This window comes from Silurus aristotelis (genome assembly GCF_946808225.1).
Source record: "Silurus aristotelis genome assembly, chromosome: 20".
Taxonomy (NCBI): Eukaryota; Metazoa; Chordata; class Actinopteri; order Siluriformes; family Siluridae; genus Silurus; species Silurus aristotelis.
In genome coordinates, this window is record NC_139593.1 from 21,751,849 (window position 1) to 21,766,848 (window position 15,000).

At 39.8% G+C, this 15,000-nt stretch overlaps 1 protein-coding gene across 1 annotated transcript in view; it reads left to right on the top strand.

The window, feature by feature from the left end:
• The first annotated feature begins 2,375 nt into the window (after positions 1 to 2,375).
• Positions 2,376 to 15,000, top strand: part of cacna1hb (calcium channel, voltage-dependent, T type, alpha 1H subunit b) — an 84,245-nt gene continuing 71,620 nt past the window's right edge. The window contains exons 1-2 of the mRNA XM_083522155.1: positions 2,376 to 2,986; positions 4,269 to 4,470. Coding sequence (XP_083378281.1) covers positions 4,299 to 4,470 — 172 coding nt within the window. The 5' untranslated portion in view covers positions 2,376 to 2,986; positions 4,269 to 4,298. The remainder of the gene's footprint in view (positions 2,987 to 4,268; positions 4,471 to 15,000) is intronic.

Sequence of the window (15,000 nt, forward strand, 5' to 3'; positions counted from 1 at the left end):
ATTTGCGATTCTTTAAAAATAAACTGTTACTGTAGAATTGTTTAGAGATCAGCTGTGTAAAATACTCAACACCCTCTGACCAATCAGAACAGAGCTCTGAGTGAAACCACGTTTCATCACCACCCGAAACTTTTGCGTTGATTATTATAGATTTACAGATTCCTCCTTAGATCTTTCCTGCTAGGAACAGAAGCAGTGTGAGAGATAAACAGATAAAAAGAGAGGTGTACTTATCTTCCTGGACCTTTCAGCAGCATTTGACACAGTTAACCACAAGACACTTTTGTCAACCCTCAAAAGCCTTGGCATCTGTGGAACAGCATAGGAATGGTTTGCTTCCTACCTGGAAGGTCGCTCATACCAGGTAACATAGAGGGGACCCACATCTGCCCCATGCAGACTCACCACTGGTGTTCCACAAGGCTCGGTACTTGGTCCCCTCCATTTCTCCCTCTATACCCGCTCCATTGGTGAAGTCATATCCCCACATGGGTTTTCTTACCACTGCTATGCAGATGACACTCAACTAATCTTTTCTTTCCCTCCATCAGATACCACAGCTTCTGCTAGTATATCAGCATGCTTGACAGACATATCTTCATGGATGAGTGCTCACCAACTAAAACTTAACCCCAGCAAAACAGAACTGCTGGTCATCCCAGGTGATTCATCTCCAGGTCAAGATCTCCAAATAACACTTCATGACTCTCTGCTCTCCCCTTCAGCCACTGCTCGTAACCTTGGGGTAACTATGGACAATGAAATGTCCTTCTTCCCACATGTCGCTAATGTTGCTCGTTCTTGTCGATTTCTTCTCTATAACATCCAAAGGATTCAAACATTTCTGCCACACAGGCTGCCCAGGTGCTTGTTCAGTCTCTTGTCATTTCGAGACTTGATTACTGCAGCTCTCTGCTGGCAGGTCTTCCCCTGAACGCTATTCGTCCACTGCAAATGATCCAAAACGCAGCTGCACGACTTGTGTTCAATCAGCCAAAGTTCTCCCACACCACCCCACTGCTGCGCTCCCTTTACTGGCTTCCAGTAGCTGCACGTATCAGATTCAAAACACTGATGATCACCTACAAGGCCAAAAATGGACCAGCACCATCTTACCTCAGACACCTCTCAGTCACATCTCACACTGCACCACGCTGTCTGAGATCCTCCAGCACTGCTCCACTGGTACCACCTTCTCTCAGAATGAGAGGTAAGTATATTTCAAGGCTCTTCTCTGTTCTGGCACAGAGGTGGTGGAATGAACTTCCCCTAGATGTCTGTACAGCAGAGTCCCTGACTATCTTCAAGCGACGACTGAAGACCTTCATCTTCCTGCAATACTTAAATTAGCACTTTCCAAGTTTGTAGAATTCAAGAGTTATATTTATATTAAGTTTGTAATCTAGCATACCAGTGTAGATTTATTCATTACTACAGACTCAAAGCACTTTTGTGCGTCGCTCTGGATAAGGGCGTCTGATAAATGCCACAAATGTAAATGTAAATGATTTACAGTCGCAGCCTCTTTGACACGGAGCTCTGGCAGATAAATGAAAGGTCGAAGGTTAAATAAGAGGCGAATCCTCGGATCAGCAGGGCGGCATACCGAGCAGAAATAAACCCCTGACCTCCATCAGGTTCTCCATCTCATCTCTTCTCCACTCTGCATCTGTGTTTCACCTCATACTAGCGCCCTCAACTAGCCACAGCTAGCATTATATCAACATTAGCATTAGCCTAAAAAAGATGACTGAAGTCTTTCTCTCTCTCTCTCTCTCTCTCTCTCTCTCTCTCTGTCTCTTTCTCTCTCTGAAAGAGGAAAAACGTGATGGAAATATTACACACAAACACTGAGGATTTCATAAAACACATCAGCAAGAACTTCTCAATATGTGTGTGCATGTGTATGATTATAGCGTGTGTGTGTGTGTGTGTGTGTGTGTGTACATGTGTATGACTATAGTGTGTGTGTAGGTATGTGTGTGTACATGTGTATGATTATAGTTTGTGTGTGTGTGTGTGTGTGCATGTGTGTGTGTGTGTGTGTGTGTTTGTGTGTGTGTGTGTGTTCATGTGTTTCTTTTTTGTGTGTGTGTGTGTGTGTGTGTGTGTGTGTGTGTGTGTGTGTGTGTGTACATGTGTATGACTATAGTGTGTGTGTAGGTATGTGTGTGTACATCTGTGTTCATGTGAATGTATGTGTGTGTGCGTGTGTGTCTGTGTAAACATCTGTATGTCTGCGTGTGTGTGTGCATGGGTGTATACAGTATGTGTATGACTATAGAATGTGTGTGTGTGTGTGTGTGTGTGTGTGTGTGTGTGTGTGTCTCCGCTTTGCTTTCTATGTTTCTCTCTCTCTCTCTCTCTCTCTCTCTCTCTCTCTCTCTCTCTCTCTCTCTCTCTTCTCGTCGCAGAAACACGTCTCGCGCTCTACCGAGCTCCCATCTCAGAAAGTTCCCGTCTCGCGCGCGCGCCCAGTTTGGATGAGCTCCCGTTACTGCAGGTATAAAACGGAGAGGAGGAAACTGGAAAACCCCGGAGGATACGTGGAGATCGTTCATTAGAAGTGAAGCGGACGGTGTTTTTTTAGCTTTATTCCGTGAACAATTATCATCAGAAGAAGCGGAACCGGTCTGGAGAGAACGGAGAATCCCGGGCTCGTGACGGCGCGTTCCGTCCGTCCGCACGCGCGCCGCGCTCCAGTTCCCCGCAGCTCGCGCGCGCTACTGTACCGAGGAGTCTGGGAGCAGGATGTGACCATGTCCACCATATACTGCTCATTACCTCCAGTGGAGGGAGGAGGAGAAGAGAAACATCTCCCTCTCTGAAAGATTCCTCCTGGGTTTTTTGTCGGACAGAAGGAATATTTTTCTTGTATTTTTTGTCTATTTTCTTTCCCTGTGGATGTAGGAGACACTGCTGAGATGATCATGAAAATGATGAAGAAGATGATGGTGATGATGAGGAGCCTCACACCGAACACCAGGTAGGCAAATAACAACTTCTCAACTCATCAGCAGCTACTGTAATGATCTCCAGTTTCTCCAGTATTGGATTATAATCAGATCCAAACTCTGGATTATTTCATCTAAAAAGGTTATTTCAGGGGTCATCTCGGGGTCATCTCAGGGGTATCTCAGGGGTTATTTCAGGGGTATCTCAGGGGTCATCTCAGGGGTATCTCAGGGATCATCTCAGGGGTATCTCAGGGGTTATCTCAGGGGTCATCTCAGGGGTTATCTCAGGGGTATCTCAGGGGTATCTCAGTTGTTATCTCAGGGGTATCTCAGGGGTCATCTCAGGGGTATCTCAGGGGTTATCTCAGGGGTCATCTCAGGGGTTATCTCAGGGGTATCTCAAGGGTCATCTCAGGGGTTATCTCAGGGGTATCTCAGGGGTCATCTCAGGGGTATCTCAGGGGTATCTCAGGGGTTATCTCAGGGGTATCTCAGGGGTATCTCAGAAATAAAACATCAGCCTGCATTTATATATATATATATTACCCTGAGGTCCAATAATAACAAAATAAAATAATAACAAAAAAACGTATTTATTTAAAGTGTATCGGGGTAATAAAATACTATAAGATTGTAAATTGTTATTATTTTGAGATGATTTTTAGTACACCAGTGTTCCAGAAAGTTATTTTAGACATAAATGCAATTAATTAGTTTATTAGTTTGGGCAAGAAAGACAGTTAAGAGAGATCCAGCTGCAAAAAGAAAAAGAAAAAAGAAAATGATAAACAGGATCTGAGATGTTACCTTTCAAAATTATATAATATATATATATATATATCATATTTATATACACGCGATTATATATTATAATAATAGTAATGTTTTATGATAAAGTAGAATCTAAAATATCTCAATCTAAAATAAATGTCAAAGATTTTATACGTAACGTAAAATGTTTTATATGTAAAATAGATATAAATACAAATAAATTTATTCATTCTTTTGAAGAAACAAAAACAGTCATAGAGAAAGTGAGCTGCAGCCTTGAAAAAAAAAAATTTTAATAAAAAAAAAAAAAAATAATAAATAAATAAAAGCAGAACTGAAGGTGAAGTTTTAAATGATTTAAACAAAATGTAATAAATAATAGTAGCTTTAATAAAAAAATATATATATTTGTATTATTATTTTTTTAATATAAATAATGATGTTAATATTTATAGTATATATAAACTAATTAGCGGAAGGTGCGCGTGAGCGTGGCGGATGTTGAGTTGGTCTCGTGCTCAGTTTGTAACCGGACCGCAGGGTCCCGGTGTGGCGCGCGGCTCCTGCATCATGACCGACGGGGAAGCGGAGCAGTGCGCGAGAGCCGGAGACACGCGAGAGACCGGCGTCGCACGTGAGGACAGCACACGCCTCCCGTACCCGTCTCTCGCGCCCGTGGTCTTCTTCTGTCTGAAGCAGGGCACGCGCCCGCGGAGCTGGTGTCTCGCGCTCGTATGTAGCCCATATCCTTAATATCTTTACATCTTCCTTCGCTCTCTCTCTCTTTTTTTCTCGCCCTTTCACTCTTTCTTTTACACACTCTATCTCTCCTCATACTCTAATGTTGTACTTCATATAATTCACAGTTTTTCTTCTTCTTCAATAAATCCTTTCCGGTTATTTGCTCCATATGAAGGTATATGCCCCGCCCACCAGGGGGCGTGTCTTGCTCAGTAGTAGCTACACCTTAGCGGTAATCAGAGTTCGTTTCCTGATCGAAGTGTGGAACGGAAAACGTGTCCGACACGCTCCTTTACACCGTACGTTTTTCTCCCTTGTTACTGAACATGTTCTTGATCCGTTCGCGAGGTCACTTTGGAACGAGCCATTGCTATAGCAACGATAAAGTGTCGCAGAGATAACGCGTAAACCCGAACAACTATCGTTACCACGTACCGTACAAATTTGGAATCACGCATGAAACGAGAGAAAAAACTAAAGGAAAAAAAAAAAAGATCATGAGAATTTCATGATAAAGAGAGATCATGATAAAAACAGCTGTGACACAACCACAGCTGTTTTTATCCACATCTGCACTGAATGGAGATTCGTTTTGAAATGGAGCTGCTCAAAAAAAAGAAGCACATAGCACAAGCACAAAGCTCAGGTGTCCACAAACTTTTGGTAATGTATATTTGACCAATCAGAAGAGAGCATTGGCGTGTAATTGGCGAGACTGTTGGAGGTGTAAATTGAGTTCTCGGGTGAACCGTGAAACGCTCACTTAGCGTTTTGTTGCTGTTTAAGGGAAGTGGAGGTTTATTCTTTTCTTTTAGGCAGTTTTTCCCTCTCGAGAAATAACACACGTTCACGAGTTGGCGTGATTGACGTGTAATTTAGGAGACGTGGATTCCTCGCTAAGTGTCTGATACACCGCAGAAATGTTTTGCTAATTTGTTCCAAGGTCAAGACGAGACACTGTACTGAGGTTTTCGACTTTGTTGTCCCCCGAGGTGTCCTGTTTGTGTCATGTCTCTGCGAGGATGTCTCTGGGAGGACCACGATCGTCATGGACGCGTTGTGTAACGATGTGTGTGTGTGTGTGTGTGTGTGTGTGTGTTTAATGCAGCTTGTCATATTGCTCATAATCCAGAATGAGGTTGAACAGCTGCACTGATGTCGTCTTCTCCTTATTAAAGCTCTACGTGAGAGAACCACAGACGCCTTTTTCTCTTTCCTGTTCTGCAAATGTTTGAGGAACACTTCCAAAGTAAACAAGGCAATTTGTGTGTTTGTGTGTTTGTGTGTTTGTGTGTGTGTGTGTGTGTGTGTGTGTGTGTGTGTGTGTGTGTGTGTGAGATTGATTATAATCATTTTGGGTCTAAGATGAAAGAGAATGTGTGGTATTGATGAAGCTGGTATGATGTGTGTAAGTGTTTAGAGGGTAAATTACAGTAAGGGACGGACGATACGATGTAAAAAACATTTCACGATTCTTCAACACATTTATATGATACATGATGAGTATCACAGATATGTATGATTTTATATATCATCCTGTCCTAAACACTGTCACCCTAAACACTAGCTCTTTCAAAAGAAACACTTTTATTTACCCTATACACTCTCTATATCACCCTAAACACTCTCTATATCACCCTAAACACTCTCTATATCACATTAAACACCCTCTATATCACCCTAAACACTCTCTATATCACATTAAACACTCTCTATATCACATTAAACACTCTCTATATCACCATAAACACCCTCTATATCACCCTAAACACTCTCTTTATCACCCTAAACACTCTCTATATCACATTAAACACTCTCTATATCACCATAAACACCCTCTATATTACCCTAAACACTCTCTATATCACCCTAAACACTCTCTATATCACCCTAAACACTCTCTATATCACATTAAACACTCTCTATATCACCATAAACACCCTCTATATCACCCTAAACACTCTCTTTATCACCCTAAACACCCTCTATATCACCCTAAACACTCTCTATATCACATTAAACACTCTCTATATCACCATAAACACCCTCTATATTACCCTAAACACTCTCTATATCACCCTAAACACTCTCTATATCACCATAAACACCCTCTAAATCACCATAAACACCGTCTATATCACCCTAAACACTCTCTATATAACCCTAAACACTCTCTATATCACATTAAACACTCTCTATATCACCATAAACACCCTCTATATCACATTAAACACTTTCTATATCACCCTAAACACTCTCTATATCACATTAAACACTCTCTATATCACCATAAACACCCTCTATATCACCATAAACACCCTCTTTATCACCCTAAACACTCTCTATATCACCCTAAACACTCTCTATATCACCATAAACACTCTGTATATCACCATAAACACTCTCTATATCACATTATACACTCTCTATATCACATTATACACTCTCTATATCACATTAAACACTCTCTATATCACATTATACACTCTTTATATCACATTAAACACTCTCTATATCACATTAAACACTCTATATCACCCTAAACACTCTCTATATCACCCTAAACACTCTCTATATCACCCTAAACACTCTCTATATCACCATAAACACTCTCTATATCACCATAAACACCCTCTATATCACCCTAAACACTCTCTATATCACATTATACACTCTCTATATCACATTAAACACTCTCTATATCACATTAAACACTCTCTATATCACCATAAACACTCTCTATATCACATTAAACACTCTCTATATCACATTAAACACTCTCTATATCACCATAAACACTCTCTATATCACATTAAACACTCTCTATATCACCATAAACACTCTCTATATCACCATAAACACCCTCTATATCACCCTAAACACTCTCTATATCACATTAAACACTCTCTATATTACATTAAACACACTCAATATCACCATAAACACCCTCTATATCACCTTAAACACTCTCTATGTCACATTAAACACTTTTTGTCGCTCTGAACACTCTCTATATCACATTAAACACTCTCTATATCACCATAAACACTCTCTATATCACATTAAACACTCTCTATATCACATTAAACACTCTCTATATCACCATAAACACTCTCTATATCATATTAAACACTCTCTATATCACCATAAACACTCTCTATATCACCATAAACACTCTCTATATCACCATAAACACTCTCTATATCATATTAAACACTCTCTATATCACCATAAACACTCTCTATATTACCATAAACACTCTCTATATCACATTAAACACTCTCTATATCATATTAAACACTCTATATCACCATAAACACTCTCTATATCACATTAAACACTCTCTATATCATATTAAACACTCTCTATCACCATAAACACTCTCTATATCATATTAAACACTCTCTATATCACCATAAACACTCTCTATATCACATTAAACACTCTCTATATCATATTAAACACTCTCTATATCACCATAAACACTCTCTATATCACATTAAACACTCTCTATATCATATTAAACACTCTCTATATCACCATAAACACTCTCTATATCACATTAAACACTCTCTATATCATATTAAACACTCTCTATATCACCATAAACACTCTCTATATCACCATAAACACTCTCTATATCATATTAAACACTCTCTATATCATATTAAACACTCTCTATATCACCATAAACACTCTCTATATCACATTAAACACTCTCTATATCATATTAAACACTCTCTATATCACCATAAACACTCTCTATATCACATTAAACACTCTCTATATCATATTAAACACTCTCTATATCATATTAAACACTCTCTATATCACCATAAACACTCTCTATATCACATTAAACACTCTCTATATCATATTAAACACTCTCTATATCACCATAAACACTATCTATATCACATTAAACACTCTCTATATCATATTAAACACTCTCTATATCACCATAAACACTCTCTATATCACATTAAACACTCTCTATATCATATTAAACACTCTCTATATCACCATAAACACTCTCTATATCACCATAAACACTCTCTATATCACCATAAACACTCTCTATATCATATTAAACACTCTCTATATCACCATAAACACTCTCTATATCACCATAAACACTCTCTATATCACCATAAACACTCTCTATATCATATTAAACACTCTATATCACCATAAACACTCTCTATATCACATTAAACACTCTCTATATCATATTAAACACTCTCTATATCACCATAAACACTCTCTATATCATATTAAACACTCTCTATATCACCATAAACACTCTCTATATCACATTAAACACTCTCTATATCATATTAAACACTCTCTATATCACCATAAACACTCTCTATATCACATTCAACACTCTCTATATCATATTAAACACTCTCTATATCACCATAAACACTCTCTATATCATATTAAACACTCTCTATATCACCATAAACACTCTCTATATCACATTAAACACTCTCTATATCACATTAAACACTCTCTATATCATATTAAACACTCTCTATATCACCATAAACACTCTCTATATCATATTAAACACTCTCTATATCACCATAAACACTCTCTATATCACATTAAACACTCTCTATATCATATTAAACACTCTCTATATCACCATAAACACTCTCTATATCACATTAAACACTCTCTATATCATATTAAACACTCTCTATATCACCATAAACACTCTATCATATTAAACACTCTCTATATCACCATAAACACTCTCTATATCACATTAAACACTCTCTATATCACCATAAACACTCTCTATATCACATTAAACACTCTCTGTCACTCTAAACTCTCTCTGTATCACATTAAACACTCTCTATATCAAACTAAACACTCTTTATATCACATTAAACACTCTCTATATCACCCTTAACACTCTCTATATCTATATTAATCGCAGTTTGTAAATGTATTGGGTTCTAGGTCTGGATTTTATTTGCTTTTCAGTGGAATCAGTGTGGAATTCTCCTGCTTATATACGGCAGAACGTTTCGTCACGGTCGCTCAGGCGCTTAAAATAAGAGATTTGAATTTCATGTGGATGAAAAGGTCAAAATTTCAGCAGGTGATGGATTTTCCAGGACACCAGTTTTTGTTATAAACTCTGAATTCTATTCAGAAAGTGCTGCCGAGTTTCTGATTGTAGAACGAGCCGATCTCCAGGCCGTCGTCATAACAATCAGCCAGATTTCATCAGACGCCGTTGATCAGATTCATTTCTATTTTATTCATCAGCAATTCTCAAAACTTCCCTTTTTACGTTCATGATTTCTCATAAACATAGAAAACGTTGAGACAGTGATGAATATTTCTGAGCCCAAGCGATTCTGCTGTGAAACTTCTCCCTTCGCGTTTCCTTTCGCAGACTTGAATCCCTGCATGTTTTCTATTCCACTTTTGTTTTTTGTTTTTTTTAATTTAATTTGACGAATTATAAGTGTGTATGTTTTTCCTTCTTCGGATATCCGATTTTGCAGTTCACCGGCCCTCGTTAATCTCCATCATCTGCTCTGATTATTTACTTACAGACAGAAAGTGCCGTGGAACCGTTCGGGGGGAATCTTTTTATTAAGACCTTTTTTTTATTCGAATCCAAAATCCAATATATTATGTTGGAGTGCTGGATGAAGAAACAGCAGTGAAAGCAATGAGTTTTTGGTGTATTATTTATTAGACATTAGATTGGTAGGTGCCTCATTCCACATTCCATCCCCATCTGCTGGTATAAAAAGTTCCAGTCTTCTGAGAAGATGTTTTGAAGATTTTTGGAGATTCATGGAGCCAACGTTAGCGAAAGCAAATACTTGAACACACACCTGACACGTAACATGGACTTGTTTACTGTTACTCTTTCTACAGCTGTATTGATGACAAGTGTAGAAAGGGAGATGACACAAATGTTTTGTATTCTGTTTAGCCTGTTAGCTAAACTTATACGCTAAAAGGTTAGCATTACGTGAGAAATCAATGAAATTGTTCCCCAATTTCTGATTGGGTGGGAAAATCTTTAGACACGTAATAAAACCATAAACCATATAAACAAAAGTCAATGGTTTCTTTAACCTTGAACTTGATATGAAGTGGGTGCTGCCCCCCCAAAAGTCTCTGTTGCAGCTGCAAACCTATTGTTTCCTCCATCAGACTCTCTTTTCTTTAACTTCTTAAACACTGGAGACTCCTTCCATTAATATAAAACAGGCGTCTCCTCACAGATCGGCAGTTTGCAGAGATTTTGAGCGTCCCCTGTGAAGGAGCTGCTTCTATAGAAAAAGATCTGAGCAGCACATCAATACGAGCTCGGGAGTTGATTTATGACTGAAGCCGCCGTTGTAGAAAAACAAATTAAACGCCTTCAGGATTGAGATGGAAATGATGGCGACGATTAAGAAGCTGTCAGTGAGGCAAAAAGTTGTTCGCCGGGCTTTATTTCCGCACCTGTCTTTATCGTCATCGCTTATAATCAGTCTGCCGAGGAGCACACGATTAGGGAAGTGTTTAATGCACACGCCAGGCGACTGACTACGCCGGCGCACTGAGGAAAACGCTCGGGCGCAAGAGAGAGAAGATCCAGATGGTACTGAAATGATCCGACAAGTCGTTCGGACTGTGATTGTCTCAGGGGGTAGCCGAGAGGAAAACCACCAACATGGCCGCCATCCCCCCTCCACATACACAAATCTGATCCCGTCTGAACACTGTTCCTCTCCCCCTCCTGAGCTCACCAGACGCTCCTGAAGCTATTTATTTCTTTGTGATCTGGAGCTAATTTTCGCTCCAGGAGCCAGGTGTTGATTGCACTTCAGGATCAGCTGGCTCATTACCAGCACCAAGCTGATCAGGACTCGGAGGACAGGAAAGGGAGCGGGGTTCTCCCAACCGGACCCGGGTGTTCTATCTAATTTGGAGGCAGCTGCTCATGGAGCGAAGGGTCATAAGGAGGATCTCTGGATTAATCAGATTAAACACTGATTTACATAATCCACATAATCAGTGTTAGGAGTTTCAAATTCTTAATTCACTTTCTTTCTCAAAATGGTGCAACGGCTGGTTTCCTGTAAATAATGACAAAGGCAACGTCTACACAAAACGGTGCTTTTGTATAAAAAAAAAGTTCCAAATGTTTTCAGTCGTTTCACAAAAATGTATCATTTACACGGGGCATTAAAACGTTAAAAAAAAGGAACCTTTTAGGCCTTTAAAAGGTTCTAGGTCTTAAAAATGTTTAAACGGGTCTTCATTTTCCGACGTCCATGTAACGCACCTCAAACGCTCGTTGAAATGCTCCCGTTTTTGTTTGTTAGTTTCCGTGGTGTTTGAGTTCTTTCTTTCGCTGGTCCAATATAATTCGCTGTATTACAACTGCAAAGGAGACCAAAATGAAACAGCCAATCAGCTTCCTGTCATTGCACGAATTTCTCTCGGGTTGTACCACAGACGTTTCATCTTTCAGCTACGAGGAAGTGCAAGTTTAGCGATACTTGACATTAGAGCTCGGTTAATGCCAGTGTACAACAATGTATTTGTGTGTGTGTTTGATGTTTTAATATAGTTCTTAAATTTCATTCTAAATGGTCTTAAAAAGTCTTACATTTGACATGGTGAAACCTGCAGAAACCATAAAGTTGCTCATCTGCACTGAAACGTCTGAAAACGCTTACATCCCTGTATTGTGTGAGAAAAACGTAGGACGCTTCGACCCGTCATTTCTGCCTCGTGTTGATTTACTTTCCCGCTCTAGAAATTTTGAGGCATTGACTGAAAATGGGTTTTTGGAAGCCTCTGTTTTTACAGTTCAATTTAGCCACTTTGGAACCTTCAAGAAGCCACATTTCTTTTTTTGTTGTTGACTGAAAACCGTTTCTGTCTGTGGACAGAAAGCCTTGTGTTTAGGGTGATTGTCATGTTGGTTTATCTTCAGCCCAGACTGAGGTCCTGAGCGCTCTGGAACAGGTTTATATGAGGAGATCTGTCATTTGTCCCATTCAGCTTTTCTTCAACCTTGACCAGTTGGCCTACTGGATAAAAACATCCCCCCAACATCATGCTTCCACCACCATGCTTTACTTTTTGGATGGTTTTCAGGAAGTTTGACAATTATGCCATTTGTCATACGCCCTTATTCAGAGCCCCATCCAATCATCTCATTTTAACAAGTGATCAGTTAAAGGCTTTGCTCAAGCCCAATATTGACAGCTTGATGGTGCTGATCTTATGAGCTTCCGATCGAAAATTGCACCCACTGAGCTAGCACTTCAGTAGTAAACCCGATTTGATGATAGGTTTCTTAAAGGAGATGTTTATTTGCTATGTTATGATAGGAGTCTCCAGAGTCAGCATTCCCCTTTTCTCCATATCACAATCAGCTTTTTGTTTATTCCTATATGTGAGTGCTAAGTTGAAGATAAGCCCCGCCCTCTCCAGAGTGCATGCTCGGAAACTCGGGTTGATTATCGTGAGATGCTGGAGTTTCTGACGGAAGGGAAGAGAAGACATGCAGCGAGCTCATGGGGCTGCTATACATCATCTCACAATCAGCTCATTCATCTCAACAACCTGAACGCAGAGGACAATATGAGTTCACCGCACAGGAAAAAATCTGCATGTTGTTCTGAAAGTCTGAGAGAAGAAAGTTTTAGACGTCACACTGAAACCGAACCGAGACTGCATGAAGATGTTACCCTTCATTCCTCTGACCTGATTAGATGCTTTGTTGTACTTTTGTCCGTTTTTAGTTACGGTACCTTTAATCCCCGGGTTACACCAAACCAACGGGCAGTGTCGGGGGTTTTGACTGCCGGTCGGCTTTAGTTTTTCCGGCGTGTCCACACGAGCAGAAATAAAAACAAAACAATACTAAAGGAAGCAAACAACGCCATCTACCTTACAATTATAAAAAATCTATACACAAACACATAGGTCAAAGGTCATTCTGCCTGCTTGTCATTTCTTGTTTTTTCCATTTTTTTCTGAACAAGTCTTTAATATGACTCAGAAAAACGAGTCGCTTCAAAAACCCATTTGTTTATTTTCTCCTGGATGTGCACGAGCGAAGCATCGCAAAATCTCCGTAGGTTACGAACAGGAAGCAGAATCGAGTAGTTCATCTCTCGACTCTTCTAGTTGTGCTTTTATCACGTGATTCTCACAGACGCTGCACAGTGCAGTAGATCAGATCTTTGGGTCCGAACCTTGACATTATATTTGAATGACTCAGACGAGAGCTCGGTGTATGTAGATGTGTTTGGGATCTGCTTAATCAAAACATAACATTTAATTTCCTGATCAAATGAACTAAATGACTCAAAAGAAAAGACTCATTTGAAGAACGTGATTCAAAGAACCGAGTCACTAAAATGATCCGATTCTTCCATCACTAGTTTGTGCGTTTGCTCTGAGCGTTGTCACGCAGAGACGACGGCAATTAAAAAGCTCGTCCCTCTGTGTGTGTGTGTGTGTGTGTGTGTGTGTGTGTGTGTGTGTGTGTGTGTGTGTGTGTGAGGCTGCAAATGAGCAAACGAGCTTCTCGCACCTTTACGGTGTCAGAAAAAACACTTCAGCTGTCATCACGATGCTCAAGATGGTCGTAGTATATTATAACACGTGATGTAATAAACGTGTCACGTGCAAAGTGACGTCATGGAGCTGATATACGAAAGGGACGAGATGTGCAAGAGTGAGGGGAAAAAACACGCCTTTTGTGTGTGTGTGTTTGTGTACTTATTTACAATATTGACTTGTTGTTGTTACAAAACACACACACACACACACACAAAGTCCTAATGGCTCCATGATGGTCAAAAGAACTTTTTTTTCGCTCTCTCATGGCTACTGTCACTAACGAGTCTCCGAGGTTACGGGCGTCTGCCGTATGGGTTTCCTTGACAACGCGAGTCACTACTGCACACACCGAGCTCAAGTGGGTAACCCAGAGAGAGAGAGAGAGAGAGAGAGAGAGAGAGTCTCTCTCTATCGTATCGTATCGTCTGCTAAATGCCGCAAATGTAAAGAAAGAGAAAGAGAGAGAGACAGAGAGAGAGAGAGAGAGAGAGAGAGAGAGAGAGAGAGAGAGAGAGAGAGAGAGAGAGAAAGGTATAAGTATGTAAATAATATGTATATATTCATTCAATGTACATTTTATCCCTTTCTAGCTACACCTGCCCTTTACCCCTGTATGTGGGACAGAGGGAAACACTCGGGAGCCTGAAACTCTCCCTTCACTAAAACTAACCGCTTTAAACCTGTTCATGATCCCGAGCCCATAACGAGCTGATTCAGCATATAACCAGATATCAGTATCGTATCGTTCATCTCTATACACTGATATCAGTATCGTATCGTTCATCTCTATACACTGATATCAGTATCGTATCGTTCATCTCTATACACTGATATCAGTATCGTATCGTTCATCTCTATACAGTGATATCAGTATCGTATCGTTCATCTCTATACACTGATATCAGTATCGTATCGTTCATCT